This window comes from Corvus brachyrhynchos, unplaced genomic scaffold (assembly GCF_000691975.1).
Source record: "Corvus brachyrhynchos isolate BGI_N302 unplaced genomic scaffold, ASM69197v1 scaffold5, whole genome shotgun sequence".
Classification (NCBI taxonomy): Eukaryota; Metazoa; Chordata; class Aves; order Passeriformes; family Corvidae; genus Corvus; species Corvus brachyrhynchos.
In genome coordinates, this window is record NW_008238321.1 from 13030143 (window position 1) to 13045692 (window position 15550).

General features: G+C 39.0%; 1 protein-coding gene across 1 annotated transcript in view; it reads right to left on the minus strand.

The window, feature by feature from the left end:
- Positions 1–13959, minus strand: part of LOC103615638 (multidrug resistance-associated protein 1) — a 36706-nt gene extending 22747 nt beyond the window's left edge. The window contains exons 1-11 of the mRNA XM_017734224.1: positions 13783–13959; positions 12873–12998; positions 12339–12476; positions 11125–11250; positions 8101–8162; positions 7127–7258; positions 5890–6117; positions 5037–5214; positions 4139–4300; positions 3386–3478; positions 1909–2112 (exon numbers count right to left, since the gene is read on the minus strand). Of these exons, the coding sequence (XP_017589713.1) occupies positions 1909–2112; positions 3386–3478; positions 4139–4300; positions 5037–5214; positions 5890–6117; positions 7127–7258; positions 8101–8162; positions 11125–11250; positions 12339–12476; positions 12873–12875 (1326 nt within the window). The 5' untranslated portion in view covers positions 12876–12998; positions 13783–13959. The remainder of the gene's footprint in view (positions 1–1908; positions 2113–3385; positions 3479–4138; positions 4301–5036; positions 5215–5889; positions 6118–7126; positions 7259–8100; positions 8163–11124; positions 11251–12338; positions 12477–12872; positions 12999–13782) is intronic.
- Positions 13960–15550: the final 1591 nt, after the last annotated feature.

Consider the following 15550-nt stretch of genomic DNA (forward strand, 5'->3'; position numbering starts at 1 on the left):
ACTGTTTCAGTTTCATAGTGAAACAAGAAAATTACACGGAACCATTTTTATCATGAGTCCTAAGCTATAAAAATAATTCCAAACATCCATATACTTTTTTTTAATGTGTTGAATAAATTATAGTAAAATTAAACCAAACTAAGTAAAACCAGATGTTTACTTTCAGAACTATTCCCTTCATAGTGTTTTCTTCTGTGATAATACCACTCATACCTCAGTATATCACAAGATCCAGCAGCTTTTTCCCACAGACTGCCACTTAAAAACAAGAAATCAAGGTAGATAAACCTCTGGCATCGCTCCTCCTAAAAGACTTGAGATAATGAGCTCTCCACCGAAGGAACAGTCTCATCTAAGCACAGCATCCATTGAAGACATCAGTTATTTCTGTTAAAAAATCTGACTGCTGTGAGGACATGTATTGTTCTTGGTGCAGCAGATGTCTCAGCTGCGCCTTGTACAGGGGCTTGTTTGTACAGCCCTTAGTTTGGACAACCACATCCCAGGGAGAAAGCCCTCCCATGGAGATCAGAAACAAACAGGGTCCAAAGAATAACCTCACAAGCAGCATGTCTGCACTGGTGTTACCAGCAATTAGTCTGAAACACACCCTTATCAGCACACACAGCAGCAGGGGAGGTACTGCAAAACGAGTACCCTGGCACTGTTATTAAACAGTGTTTTTAAAAACCCTGGCCATGGAAAGAGAGGAAAGAGTAGAGGAAATAAAAGTTTTGAATGTCAAAAGTGCTTTCAAGTAGGCATTTGCAATAATTTTTTAAAATCAAAATATACAAAAAAAACCCCCCAAACATCCAAGAAACAAGATGCTGAAGAGCAGCCTTGCACTTTGGGTTGTGCCCCAGTGGCAAAGCTCCCGTGGAGCCACAGGTACACATCCCCCGTGTGTGCTGGAGCAGAGCTACACGTTAACCAATCTGTCTTCTCAGGCTCCACAGAACAGCATCAGGGACTCCACCTGCAGAGTTTTATTTAGAAATTTCATTTAATAATGTATTTATATTAAGATAATCTCAGACTTCTTTTAGAAAAGCATTCACTTAAGAATGCAGCTGATGCTTCCTACCCAGGGCACTGCTTCTCTGCCTTTCATCATGCCTAGAGCATAATGTAAACTCTATAAATGTTTGCAGGGAAGGAATCTGAGGCTGGAAAGTACACTTAAACACCTTCAACTGGAACAGCACATATTTTATCCTAATGTAGGCACGGCTTTTAATTGCTTCTGCAGACAAGAGCAATGGCCCCTTGTTCTAATAGGGTCTGAAGCAATTTTGATGTGATTCACTCTTCTCTCCCTTGTATTAGTTGAAATGTAAGCTAACCACAAGCACAGGAAGGATGTTTCACGTAGCATGGATTTTTTTTTTTTTTTTTTTTTTTTAAAGAATTTGAAGCCATCTCAGGCTACACAATGGCTTTGCCTCTTCCACACTGTTCTCAAACAGATGCTGGAGAACCCTGGCCAGAGTCACTCCTGGAGCACAACATCCCATTTAACCAGGACCTCTTATATAAGGGCCTGATGCTCTCAGAAACACATTGAAGTAAGGGATTTTTTTACTCTCCTAAATCTGACCATACCTTTCATCTTAGGTTCCTCAAGTACTCAACCAAAAATAGGAGGGGATGCAGAGGAGGTTTTAATTTCCGATACTTTGGCCATTAACTTCTAGAATACATCCAACCTGAATGTTACTGAGTTTCAGAGAAAACAGTAGTGCCTTTCCATAGAGAAGTGGACCCCTAAGTGTTCCATCACCCACCACTCTGGAGGGCATTTTGACTCAACTCATTAAAACACAAAACCAAAAGAAGTCCTCAAGTGCTGCCTTGGAAACCACAACCCCAAAAAGGAGAGAAGACTTCTAGATTTGTTTCACTTACCAAAAACGGAGCACAAACCCAAGTGAAGGTTGCCATTGCAGCAAGGTAAGCAGATTTTTTTAGGACTTGGAGTTCTTTCTGTCTGATCTCTAATACCTTCTCTCTGAAGGCTAATTCCCAAGCATAAAGTTTCAGAACTTTAATCCCATTGAGAATTTCATTCATCAGCTTAATTCTGTTGTCTTTGCTCTTCATTTGAGCCACCTAAAAACAACATTGCAAAAAATAATTAACAGAGCACAATACTTGGCAGAACCTCAAAGTTCTGAGCTTTCTATTTTGCAATGGCAAATTTACCTCATTATCATCAAATGCTTACTAGCTTCCCAAGCAGGAAATCTGAGATACTATCTGAACAAACAAATATGCAGAATTAACAAGACGTTTTAAACCAATTAAAAGAATGCTTCATGTAACTACAAATCCAAACCAAGATCAAAACAATTGTGGCACTGGTTTAAGTATGATTAACCCTGCGTTAGGGAGCCCTGAGACTCAGGTACAATATGCAGTTAAAAAATAAACCACTAAGATGTGCAGCTTGCATCTAACCTTAGACCAAACTTGATTTTGCTTCATTTTCAGCAATATCAATGGCTTTCTGATGGTGTACTAAGGCAAGAAGCTTTCCATTCAGCCATTCTTAAGTTTCCATCTTTCTAAAATATTTTAACGAGGGCAGTGCAAAGCTGAACTGCTGCTGACTCAGCAGAGGCAGCCAGCAGAATGCACTGGCACAGCCATCCCAGACCAGAGGCAAGGTGGCTGTGGCAGGCCAGGTGTCCCTACCTCTCCCCTGTGGGAATCGAATGCTGTAGCATGTTTTAATGAACTTCTAACTAAGGTTTCACTTAAGCATATCAATCTTTTCTGACATTCAGCAAATTCAGTCAGTAGTGAAGTCTGCACAAAGCATGTGGTGGGGCTGTTGGAAGTAGTTTTTGCAGGAGAAAACTTGAATTTGAGTCTACGCTTATTTATGTGCGCTCTCTGCAACAAACTGATCCCCACTAAATAAAATCAACAAGGGATCAAAAACAGCCAACCACTAAGACTTCCCCTTCTTCATCTCTCCAGGAAGCAAACAATAAAAAGGACAAGCTATACATCCTGGAAATATGAATATTTCATTCATTCAGGTTCATTAAGCAGACAGTAGTTCACATTTGCACTTTAGTTTTTAGGCAATTTAAAAACTGAACTAATTCCAATTCAATCACTGGAAATCTCATGAAGCTGCCTAAAGCGCTACCTTGGTCTTCACTAGTGCAAATTTTTAGACCACTATGCACAGATCAGCTATAAGGCTGAAAAATGCATGAGTTTGTTTGTCCTGAATACACAACACCTCTGACCTTTCTTTCCCTTCCCTTTTTTTAAGGGATAGACAGAGGGATGGGAAAAAATAAAAGGAAAAACCTACAGGAGCAAGTCAAAGAACAGATGTTTCTTAAAAGCAGTGTATAGAGGTGCTAACCTGATAGGTTTTTGTCTTCATTGCCATCACAGCGTTTACTGGAACCAGAAGGATCATGACAGCAACCCCTGCCAGCACTGAAGGACCTAAATTCTGAAAAGTACATAATTGCAAGCATTTATTCAAACTAATTTTTCAAAATCTTGACTCAAACCACTGCATACACTACAGAAAATCATTCTGAAATAGGTTTTCAGCTTGGGGGAAGAAGAGGAGGATCAAGTAGGGGCTTAGGTTAATATCTATATACTTTGGCTTTTGAAACAAACATACATAGCCCCCATTTAGAGGTACATATAGCTCAATCTCTCTCCAAATAGCTCGCTATACACACACACAAATATGTTTTAACACTTTCCACTTTTTGCTGATTTGTCTGTTCTTCTGAAGAAGAATCAGCCCAGTGCTATGTGAACCAGAAATAGCAGACATCTTCCATGGTGACTCTAGAACCAAGAGAACTTTTAGTTAAATCAAGGGACATATAAGATACTCTGGGTGCTGCAGTGCCTCAAAAGATAACAGCTCCCCTCTGCATCCTCCCCGTACAAGCTGAGATGTGAATTCAGAACCTCCTGCCTTCCTTCTTGATGGCAGTGACAAAAGCAGCTCTGAATGGCTTCCTAATAAACAGCACTTTCCCCTCACTGCTGCAAACCCTCCAGTGATCTCAACAACAGCTGTGTGTAGTCACAGAACCACGAAAGCAGCACATTGCCAAAGTCAAAACAGGAAACAACACACAGTGCTCACCTGCCACAGTAAGTACAGTGCTAGTATCACCTGGAGAGGTGCAGACCAAATCATGTTTATATAGGTAGCCAAGTCCATGAATCTCTGAGCATCCACAGACATCAGATTCACAATCTCACCCACAGTAGAAGTCTTCCTAGCAGAATTTGTGATAACAAGTGCCTACATGTAAGTAAAAAATAAAAAACAATTAAAACAACATGAGGGCAGACTTAGTCATTTGCATTTTCTCCACAGAATTCAATTGCTTTACAGAACTGCTTCTTTAAAATTACAAGCAATCCTTTTCCTCCTTCATACTCTGTTTACCATATACACCTGGCAAAATGCAAGTTGAACAGTTTGAATCAATCAGCTGGGCTTAAGCTAATACAGAATTAAAGTCAATAAGCAAACTTTGGGGTTAGGGCTGGTGGTTTGATTGCTTGGGGGTACCATTTACTAAGTTTGTTTTGTGTTTTTGTTCTAGTGTAAGAAGTGGAATCTTAATTTCTTGTGACACATTTATCTAACACAGAGCTATTGGTCCTCAGCTGTCTAAAATGTTCCATCTTATTCTAAGGTAAGGTGGCACTGCTGGTAAATCTCAAATGAAGTTGTAAATGTAGATGCACCTTAATTTCTGCACCAACTGAAGCACTGCACACCCCTAATCTAATGAGGCAAGGTTTCTTATTTGACAGTGAGAAGCAGCATATTAACTAGTAAATTAGAAAACTGCCCTAGCTTAAAGGCTTTTATTTATAAATTAGACATGCTCTTATTTCTATTAAGAGTTAGGAATCAGCATACCAGAGTCTCCTAACTTATTATTCAGACTTAAGTGATGCATCCTCACAGTCACAGATACTGCATATTTGCAGTCACAGCATTGTTGTACATTTAAAGAAACACCTACCTTTCGATAAATTACACCAACAATGGCTGTTTTGAGCCTCATTCCAGTTACAAAGCAAATATGAAAATACTGGTGAAGAATCAGTGTCTGAAGACAGGCACAAACAAACAGCAGCACCGTATAAAAGTAGCCTTGCCAGTTTGGGGCAGCTTTGTTACTTACAAAGTTGAGCAGCAACCTGTGGAGAGAGAAATGAGTTCTCTTGATAGATGGAAAACGGAACCAAATGTCATGGTTACACCCTTAGGTTATGCCAAACGTTGTATGGGTCATTCAAGCACCTAAAGTACCAAACTTAGATAAAACACTTAAGCAAACTTCTCGGAAACTAGAGATCATTTTCTATGAGCACACATCACTCCCTCCTTAAATACCACTCTGAAACATGGAGTAGCACATAGCTTACACGCACAGCATTCTCTTGGAGCTACACTGAAAAGTTTCATATCCCCTCCAGCTGAAATACAACCACTTGCACTTGCTTTACTTCTCAGCTCAAAGCAATACAAGCTCTCCCAGCCCCTCAGCTCTTTGCTGCATCACCTACTGTGATGTGTAGGCACAGAATAATTACAGGTTAGAACTGAGTAAACTCTCCTGCTATTGTTGATTATGTTCCTGCCCTGCCTTCCTGGTGTCAAAAAGGAAAATAAGAAGTCAAACATTTATTGCATGATGTTGCAATTTGAAAACCAATGGACCAAAATCACCTTTGTCTGTGGTTTCTCCCTTGTATGACACCTCTTCCTCATTGCATCAGCTGAAGGCAAAGCAGCTTGGGGAGTGAAATACCAGCATGTTTTAAAACCTGTTCACATACTTTTAATACAATAATAAAGTATATAGGTCTTACTTCAGAATTTCTGGGCCTGAAAACATCAAGAGATCATGTGCAGCTTTAAAAAGGAAGCTCATGAGAAAATAGGGTCCAAAGGTTTTGTATAAAACCTTGAATAAAGATGCTTCAGAGCTCTTCTGAGATGGTTTTATAATCAAAGCTTCAACCTCTTCTGTCACATCACCATTTGAGTCTCCTGATTTTTGCTGCTTTTTCGGCACATATAACATGTTTTGTGGTTGCCTGGAAAAACATGAGGTATAGAATGTAGCCTTTATTCAAGCATAAAGCCAACTGGAAAAATGTACACTATACAAACAGGATGTAAATTACCTCATTATGATTCTTAATAGTTTAACTGGGTTTTACTGTCAAACATTTTAAATCACACAACATAACTACATGAACTGGCCATTCAGAAATGGCTTTCTTTGCTTGGATAGGTAACATTCCTGTAAATCTCTCCTGTAAGTCTTCCCTGGGGAATGAGGAATACGGCTCAGAGCAGAGGATATTATTATTCTAGAACCCAGTATGCTGAACTTCCATCAAAATCAAGGCTTCACTGTACCACCAGAGTTAAAAGACTGAAGTCAGATTTATGCCAAGATATCCCCAATGGACTGAACACATTCTTTTCTTACATCTGGCTTATGCTAAACTACATGCTCTGAACTGAGGACAAGCTGTATGTAAAACACACTGTGTAAGCAAGCACGCAATTTTCCTTCAATGAAAAGGTGCTCCTATTTGCTGCAGCCAAGGATGATGAAAGTAGAATGGAGACTGCAGGCATGCAGTCTTTCTAATTTTAGTCATCTGGCTTAGATGCTCAGACTCCCTATATAGTCAAAAGAAAGGAATAAGCTGCTCACTTTTACACCCTGAACTACCCTCCTGAGGCTTTGCCAATTACAGAGGGAGCCCAAGCTCCTAAATTACATGACAGAAGTTTGTGTCCAAACATTCCCTCCCCAGGGAAAAAAAACCCATACATCAAAAGTCACAGTAATAAGTTTTGGATCATGAAAGACTAAGGGAAAGTCAATGCAGCTCTTCATAAAGAAGGAACACAATGCCCTATTTGGTTCCTGCTCCGTGTGCACTTCAGGACAAACACAGGCAGCCACATGGGCCTTACAAAAGCAGGTTTGGTAACAAATGACAAATACCTCTAAGTAGAGGCTGAGTAACTTGAGCTTTTAAACCTTTATATCTTGGCAGAACTGGAAGCCAGGATAACTGAACTTACCTCTTGGTCTTTGACCACTCTTTTGCCCAATTTCTAGCCAAACCTGGCACTATTTCCTCTGATTTGTCCTCTTTATTTAATGACCACAGATCCTTGGCTTCCAAAGGACTCCGATAACCCTGAATCATCAACCTGCATTAGAAAGAATTAGCAAATAAATTTAAGAACACCAGAAATGTTTGTATGCATATACAGACACAGATACATAGACACAGTTGCATCTGGCCCCAGAACAAAGCCAGCTCTCCACAAAGATGCAGCTAGCACTAGTGCCTGCAGCAACACAGGTCCAGATGCTAAAACATACATCCTCCTGTCTTTACTGGGAGAATTAGACACCAAAACATCTAAGGATCCAGGATATGCCACTGAATTCAAATTTCAGGGAAAATAAAAGAAAGGATAAAGTGATCTCATTTGAAAATCAGCCAGGCACTTAATATTCCCATGCCTAGCAAGTTTCAAAATCGTTATTAGCCTTTAATTTCACAAAGTAACTCCTTTCATCTAGCTTTCTGTTGGAACTCTGGCCAAGTACTAGCCACAACTATATACCAGTATTATTTTACATGTTTCTGTGTTTTAATTCACAAATAATATAGCATTACTAAAATTAAGTTAATGGGGAAAAAAAGAGCCCATTGGACAAGAAGAGGTAATGGTTTTCAATGTCTTAACCTCTAAATACAGCAAATAATTTCTACCTTCTTGTATTTCCCAAAGAATATTTTTTACTATATTCTTTCATCAAACACACTAAATATATACTGTCAAAATTTAAAATTACAAAGACCCTACAAAGGAAATTAAAAAATATTAATCAAATTTGAAGAAAAAATTGATTTAATCTATGACACAACCAACCAAAACAACCAAAATTACTGTTGCATGATTATTGCTAATTTCACTCTAAAAGCAGGATCCCAAAGTGCCGTCTAACTTGAACTGGTGCTTTATGCAGAGCTTGATCTTACCCAGTGATCCACCAGAATGTGATTCTGGAGAGGAAAGAAGCACTGAACTCTGGACATGGATTCTGAAGGAGAGAAAAAGAAATCAATCCACATGCAAAGTGACTGATGCAGGGCCTAAAGAAACAAGCAGTGCAGAGAAGATGTTTTTGAAATTCCTTTTGTTTACAGTATTTTTCTCACATTACTAAAACTTTTTTATTTATGCTGCTGGGAGCTTGTTCAGAAAACACAAGGACAGAGTCAGGGCTGACAGCAGGCTCAACCACTGGGACACAGGAATAGCAGTGCTCCATATCAACAACACAACAAACAGCTGAAGGAATTTTAGAGGCCAGTGCAGGCCAGACAGTCTCTCCAGGTGTCATGTTCAGTGCCTATGTCAATGCAAGGTACGCTACCATATGAGGGCACAAATATGTTAATTGGGTAGTTAATCATGAATGAAAAATTCAGTTCTCCTGTTCTAGCAGTGAAGTGCTAGGACTCCATTGACACAGATACACAAATGAAAAAAAATTGTAAACTCCATGAAAGCACCCCAAAACACCCTTTAGGAGCCCTGCATCTCATTCATCAAATATGTATGGGAAACTGAAGTATCTATACTTAAGTAGCTCAGCACAGCTCCTTCAGTGCACAGCTTGCTCGGGTCCTACACCCAGCACAAAGGCTGGCTCTTTCAGCTGCTCTCCAGGTTCACATCCTCTCCTAATCTGGCTGGGTTAAAAGAGCATTATGAAAGGCTGGGAGAATTTCAATGGTATGAAAAATTAATTTACTTGCAGAATTTCTGTGCACATTTCTCTCTTCCCTCTTTCAGAGCTCTGAACAGCATCTAAGGAATGCTACCACCACTCCTTAGGCACAACAAACCACTGGTTTTATCATCAACTATAACTGGAGCAACTCAGATATTCTATCTACAGAAGTTACCAAACATCACTAGAGTATTGCAACTAAAAGAGCCAGAGCCAAGTGTTTCAATCATATGCATTTTTAACTCATGTCTGTGTAGCCTGGCTTCTCCTGTACTGTGCCGTCCTGCACCGTGTTATAATCCAACTACACAAAACAGTCTTGCATCTTCTCTTCTTCACATAGCCTTTTCTGCAACTTTTACAAGGAACAATAAAAGTATGTATCAGACAGATGCTTTTGTTTTTTGAAAGGGGATAAGAGTTTCACATCTCCAAAGTATTCAAACACCTGCAGTAAAATGATTGCAAACAAGTCCAATACCATCAATTAGTGAATAAATAAAAGTTTTTAAAGTTAGAGAAGGGGAAGGGGACAAAACTTTGAAAGTTCAGCCACTCCTGCTTTCCTGACAGACAGACTTCTACTTCAGCAAATTCAGGGAATACTTTCAACTACACCAAAATTTTAAAATATTCTGAACTTTACATAAAATGCTGTATTGCTTTTTTTCCTTTGTATTTTTTTTAATCTACTTGCTGGTGGAAACTCTGAATCTAAGAGCCCACTAGATCTTGTACTACCAAAAACTCGACTTGGTTTGTATAAGTGAAAGTTTAAAATATTAAAACATGTTAGATTACTTTCTAAATAATAATACTTTTGATAAAATTAAATAGTTATCACACAAATAATTAATAATCCTACTGACTTTCATGCCAAATAGAATGAAGAAAAGTTTTAACGAGTCTGGATTTACATAATGTAAACAAGATACAAAACACATTGTCTGACTTCTACATACATCAGCATCTACATCTTAAAAATTTCACTGTAGTTTGCTGGCTTAAGTAAACATACACTAAAATTTTACTGAAGACTTACAGACATTTCTGGTTTGGAAATATTTGGAAAAAGGGAATAAAGCAGAATTTAAGGCTGACTAACATGATTTCTTTGCTCTTTTCCCCAACAAAATGGAAGGTTAAAATTTGAAGTCTGCCCCGTTTCCTAAAGACACTCCTAGAAATTCTCAGAAAAATAAACCACTGTGGTCTCAAAGCACCTTGTAATTACTACAACCATGATCAAAGAAGAAAAGGTTTCCTTATACCCATGGTATCCTGGTCAAATATATTTAACCCGTGAATGAGATGAAAAGAACCAAAAGACGAAGAGGATCCAAAGACTCAGCAATATGCTCCACCTTCCAGGCACACACACACAGACTGTCTGCCACGGCCAAGCAGAGCACCCCTGGCACCCTGCAGACTGGTGGAGAATGTAACTGTGGGATTCAGTAAGTGCAATGGTCATGAACCCTCTCCACAGTTACAAAGGCAGTATTTATTTCCCCCCTCACATATTTCACACCTTCCTTCACCAGTCAGTGTCACTTAACTGCCATCAAACCAGAATTAGACCTTGTAGAGAACTGAAGTTCCTAAACTCAGCACATCCAAACTCCAGGCAGTGGCAAGTGTCACCCCACTGTGGCTCAACATCTAACCCAGAGGTGGTGCAAGGATGATCCAGCATCCTTTGGGTCACTTTAGATCCCCACCATAGAGCCGGTATAATTAAGAACACATGTAGAGAAGATACTGTCAATGTAAAATTAGATGTCTACATCCAAACCACCCTCTAACATCAGCTGCTCTTGAATCTGAGCTGATTAAATTTTTACTTGACACAAGAGAGATAAAAACAGAAATCAAATGCCACCTGCCCAGGTTCAAAAGCTTTCCAGGTCTAAATTCTTCCTCATGTTCAAATAAAGTGAATCCACATGCTACTGCCTACTGAACATATCAGATAACCAGGAGCACAGCATTTCAAATCACTATTTCCCACCAACTGCCAGCAGCAGTACTGAATATAAATACATATAACTGATCCTTCAGGAATGCTATTCAGCAGTGAGTGCAACAGTATTTTTGTGCTTTTTTCTTACACACAGCCCCTCCCTTCCCCCAGTTTTGCATGTTATGGGCTTCTTTTGCATCACCAAATAAAAAGCAGAATTTTAATTACTTGTCATCTGGGAGATTATGGCCCTGGAGCTCATTACACAGAATATTCCACGTGTGATACTACAGACTCACTTACAGGATCATTTACTGTTTCAGAAAACAAAGGTGGTTGCTCTGGAAAACAACACAGGATGAGCTCTACTAATACCAGGACAAAGTAGATGCAGAAGGTGACATAACGAAATGCATCCTCATCAGCACCCTGCAAAGGAAGGTAATATTCCAATTAGAATGCTTGAGGAATTAATTTTAGATAACATGTTACGATTAAACAGAAAACAGCTCCTTACTGTAAATTCTGCAAACTAAGTGCTACACTACTCACCCCCATGCAAATTAAAGTCAGTGTCTATTTTAGTAAAGGGAAGGTAATGCGAGGGGAGAGGATGTGAAAGACATATTTATTTTTATTCAGTCACTACCATAAAAATACAAGCATGGATTTCTTATGTAAAAAGTTCTCCTTAACACATGGTTTGTGCCAACACAGCCCCAATTTGAAGTCAGTGCGTTCCTTACAGGAGCAAGACATTTATGCACTGGGTAGCAAAGAGTATTGAAAGCAAGTTTTTTAGTTAGTATGCCCATAGAAGATAAGAATTAGAGGAGCAGAATTTAGATTACACTTTGTTCCACTGTGTGCAAAATTCAGAGGTTCTTTCAGTTTTTTGTCTGGGACTGATGCATAACACATAAGCCACAGAAATCAAAGCACAGGGATAGATGGACACCCACTCTCAGTAAAATCCCATTCCCAACAGCTGAAGACAAAAGTTGGCTGAAAGTTCCCAAAATTCCCAATGCAGCTTAAAGGTTCAAGAAGCAGCTCCACAATTAGTCTGTTATTTGAAGGCCTTACTACAGGGCAAATTAGCATAAAAATATTTCATTTTGATTTTGTCCAAGCAGGTGAGACCACACCAGCACTGAGCAAAGTGTTTCAGGAAATCCACTGTATAATCAACAGGAAGATGATGTAAACTCCCAGCCAGAGCAGTTTGATATCAAAGATTACACACTTTGAGTGTACTTGAGCAGACACATCCGCTTTCTCCACCAGACAACCCAATTTTCTTGGCAACTGTTGCTACAGTTAAAATCACTATGAATTTCATGAGCATTTCAAAACAGAAGTCATTAATTCTTGCTGCTTTTGCTGTTACAACCCAAGGATTGAAGGTACACTAAATGAATCATTAACTGATTTGACTGGCATAATTACCAAGCAACTACTTTATCACTACAGCATTTGGGATTATTTTCAACTGAATGAGGCTAAAAACCACTTACCATATTTAAGGCATGTTTTACTTTGGATATAAAAACCACTGTGGCACATAACAATGAGATGAACCAGAAAATTGTCATTACACCTGAAGACTGGACTCCTTTTATTCTTTCATATTGTATTAAAAATGTGGCCAGCAACTGTAGACAAATAAGATGAAAACATATTCACAAATTTTAAGTTTTACAATAGGTTATGCACACGTAAAAGGTACTGTGCTAAAGTCTGCTTATTTAACATTTCTAATCCAGTATCTCCCAGATCTTCTAAACATCTGAAATTTTAAGTGTAATTCAAAAATACATTTAAATAGGAAATTCTCTGTATCAGTAAAGATAAGGAGTGGGCAAAAAAGGGAAAAGAATATACATTACATAGAAATAAACAGTCACATACACAAAAGCACTGCCAAAAGCTGCCAATCTTTTACTTCTTTACTTTTCTGGTAATTAAAGAATTACAGCACTGTGAATAATACCAAAATGGTGTTATTGGTTAAAGCTTTGCACGGACAATGGCCATGCAGAAGAACTTACCATTGTTATACCCAATACTGTAGGGCTAACAAGAAAAAATGGAGCTCGAAAAATATTTTGACTTCTTTCCCAGAAAGAGTAGAAAAGGTCTGCCCAGCAGACTATCCACAGTATTAAGCCCAAAGCCTGCAAGAAAAAAGTGTCTTTAATGCATCAGTTCACAAAGATAATGCAGCACAATATACAGATGAACACTAGATGTTACGTGTTAGCAGGAGTCATAATCAGATCCTATTGTTTGGGCAATTCTACCATATGCACAAAAGAAAAGCAATTTGGCTTTAATTATTGAATTCCAGCTAGAAGAAAAAAGTTTACTGATTTTTAATACCATGTAATTCAGTCTATCATGAAGCAGAAAGCTGGTCAATCTCACTCCTGAATAACAGACTGCAGAGGCAAAAACCTCTCCAATACACTATGCTATTCTTCTTAATAAAAGAAGAATAAAAGTCCATCTTAAAACTTTGCACTTATTCTACAGGGAAGAAAAAATCCAAAATCATTAAGTACCTGTTTCACAACTGAAGCAGAATAGAACACCTGCAGCAGCTCTAGAAATGTATACCGTGTAATTTAAGAAGCTGGCAGGACAATAAATTCTTTTTATGATAGAAATATGGGCTTTGAGATTGAGTTGCCTTAAAATAGTCTTCTCCAACTGGTCTTTAAAAGGATTTGCATGTTTGTTGCAATGCCAGGGTAGATTTCAGAAAGCCTTACAAAAGGGCAATGGAAACAGGAAAGGCTGGGAAATCAAGCACAAGCAGAACAAATAAGTTATACCTGAAGTGTGCACGTGGGTCAGGGCTGAGGCTCAAAAAAATACTGTGCTAAAACATAGCTGAAAATAGATTCCAATTTCCAAACAAGCCTGATAAGTTCTGATTTTGTTCAAAGACTCACGTACCGTTTTGGCTTTGTTAAGGTTTGACACTTGAATATACCCCCTGTCATGACGGCGAAGGTACAGCGAGTACACTGGGAAGCAGAGCCACAGGTAAATGCAAGGAATCCAGACCAGGACTGTGTTCTGAAAGCATGGGGTGAAGTCTGGATCTTCTGTGTGCCATGTCAAATTCCAATCCTGGGGCAAGAAAACAGGCTAAGTTACAGACAAAGCCAACACTGAACTTCAGTATTTGAAAATCAGAAATAGGGACTCAGAACAAAAAAATCCACAACAAGGCACATAACCAAGTTAAAGGCTCACCCTTGAAGCTCATTTCCTACTCAACAAGAAGAGAATGTAAATCGACATAACCCCATGTTTTCCTACTTCTCTCAACACAATTCTCAAACCCAAGATAAATCACCATACAATCAAACCAAAACTGATGCTCACAGTAATAAAAACGTAACTATTTTAATTACTGGCACAAGGACTATTCACAATGACAGACTATTTAGTAGTAACGTGAGTTTTCATACCATATTTACAATTGCTCTGAGTTTGGAAAATCTCTTGCAGCAAATTTTACCTTAAAAATCACTGACCTTGCTGAAAAATTATCACATGCAACACATTCTCTCAAGTGCCGTAGATTTTTGACTCTCCAACAGAATAATCCAATGCACAATATTGCAGCTGCAGATGGACTGCAATATTCAACAGCCAAAGCTTTGCTCCCTGGCTTCTGCTTAAAAGTCACTGAGCCAAGAGCAGCAGTTCCATGCCCAAAGGCTTGTTGACTATAGTGTTAACTTTTCAGTGGCAAAGCGTTTTTTCAGACCAGTTGCACAGCGACCTTGCTGAAAAATTATCACATGCAACACATTCTCTCAAGTGCCGTAGATTTTTGACTCTCCAACAGAATAATCCAATGCACAATATTGCAGCTGCAGATGGACTGCAATATTCAACAGCCAAAGCTTTGCTCCCTGGCTTCTGCTTAAAAGTCACTGAGCCAAGAGCAGCAGTTCCATGCCCAAAGGCTTGTTGACTATAGTGTTAACTTTTCAGTGGCAAAGCGTTTTTTCAGACAGTTGCACAGCTTACACTACACAAAACACCAGTACCACTACTGGGACATAATGACAGCCAGTAATCCTACTCCTCTGTAGAAGCCTGAGCTGGTCACTGAAACAGGTGCCATTGTCCGCATTTTATAGATGAGGAAACAGAACCAAAAGGAGCTGTAGTGCCTGTTCCCTCTATTCCAACATCAAAGCCGAATGCAGATCCCACTGCCCAGAATCACCACACTTTGATCCTTGTTTATCCCCATCTTCCACTGAATAAACAGCTTCAAACACAATGACAAAGAGAACATAGATCTAAAGAACAACGGAAGATACATTTTCCTTCCCCATTTCCCTCGATTTCTTTCAGAATCTAGGATTTCTTTCTCAGCTAGATACAACAGACAGTATACACAGGAAACCCAGCTGTTATTTTTCTCCTCTAATTCCACAGCATTCTAAAAATTCTTCTCACTTTGTATCATTTTTAGTTTTTCATTTTTAGAAAATCTCTGAGCTTACTACAGCCAATTCAAGGGAACTAACACTGGTTGAACATAAGAATGCCCAATTATGTTTGAATGTATCTGTGTAGAGGTCATACAAGTTGTTCGTGACAAGGCAGCGGCTGTGAGACGCTGTGAGCAAGCCACACACTTATTGAGTTTCCTGACCACATAACTAATCAGAAATTTCAGCTGAGTCATCCTTACATT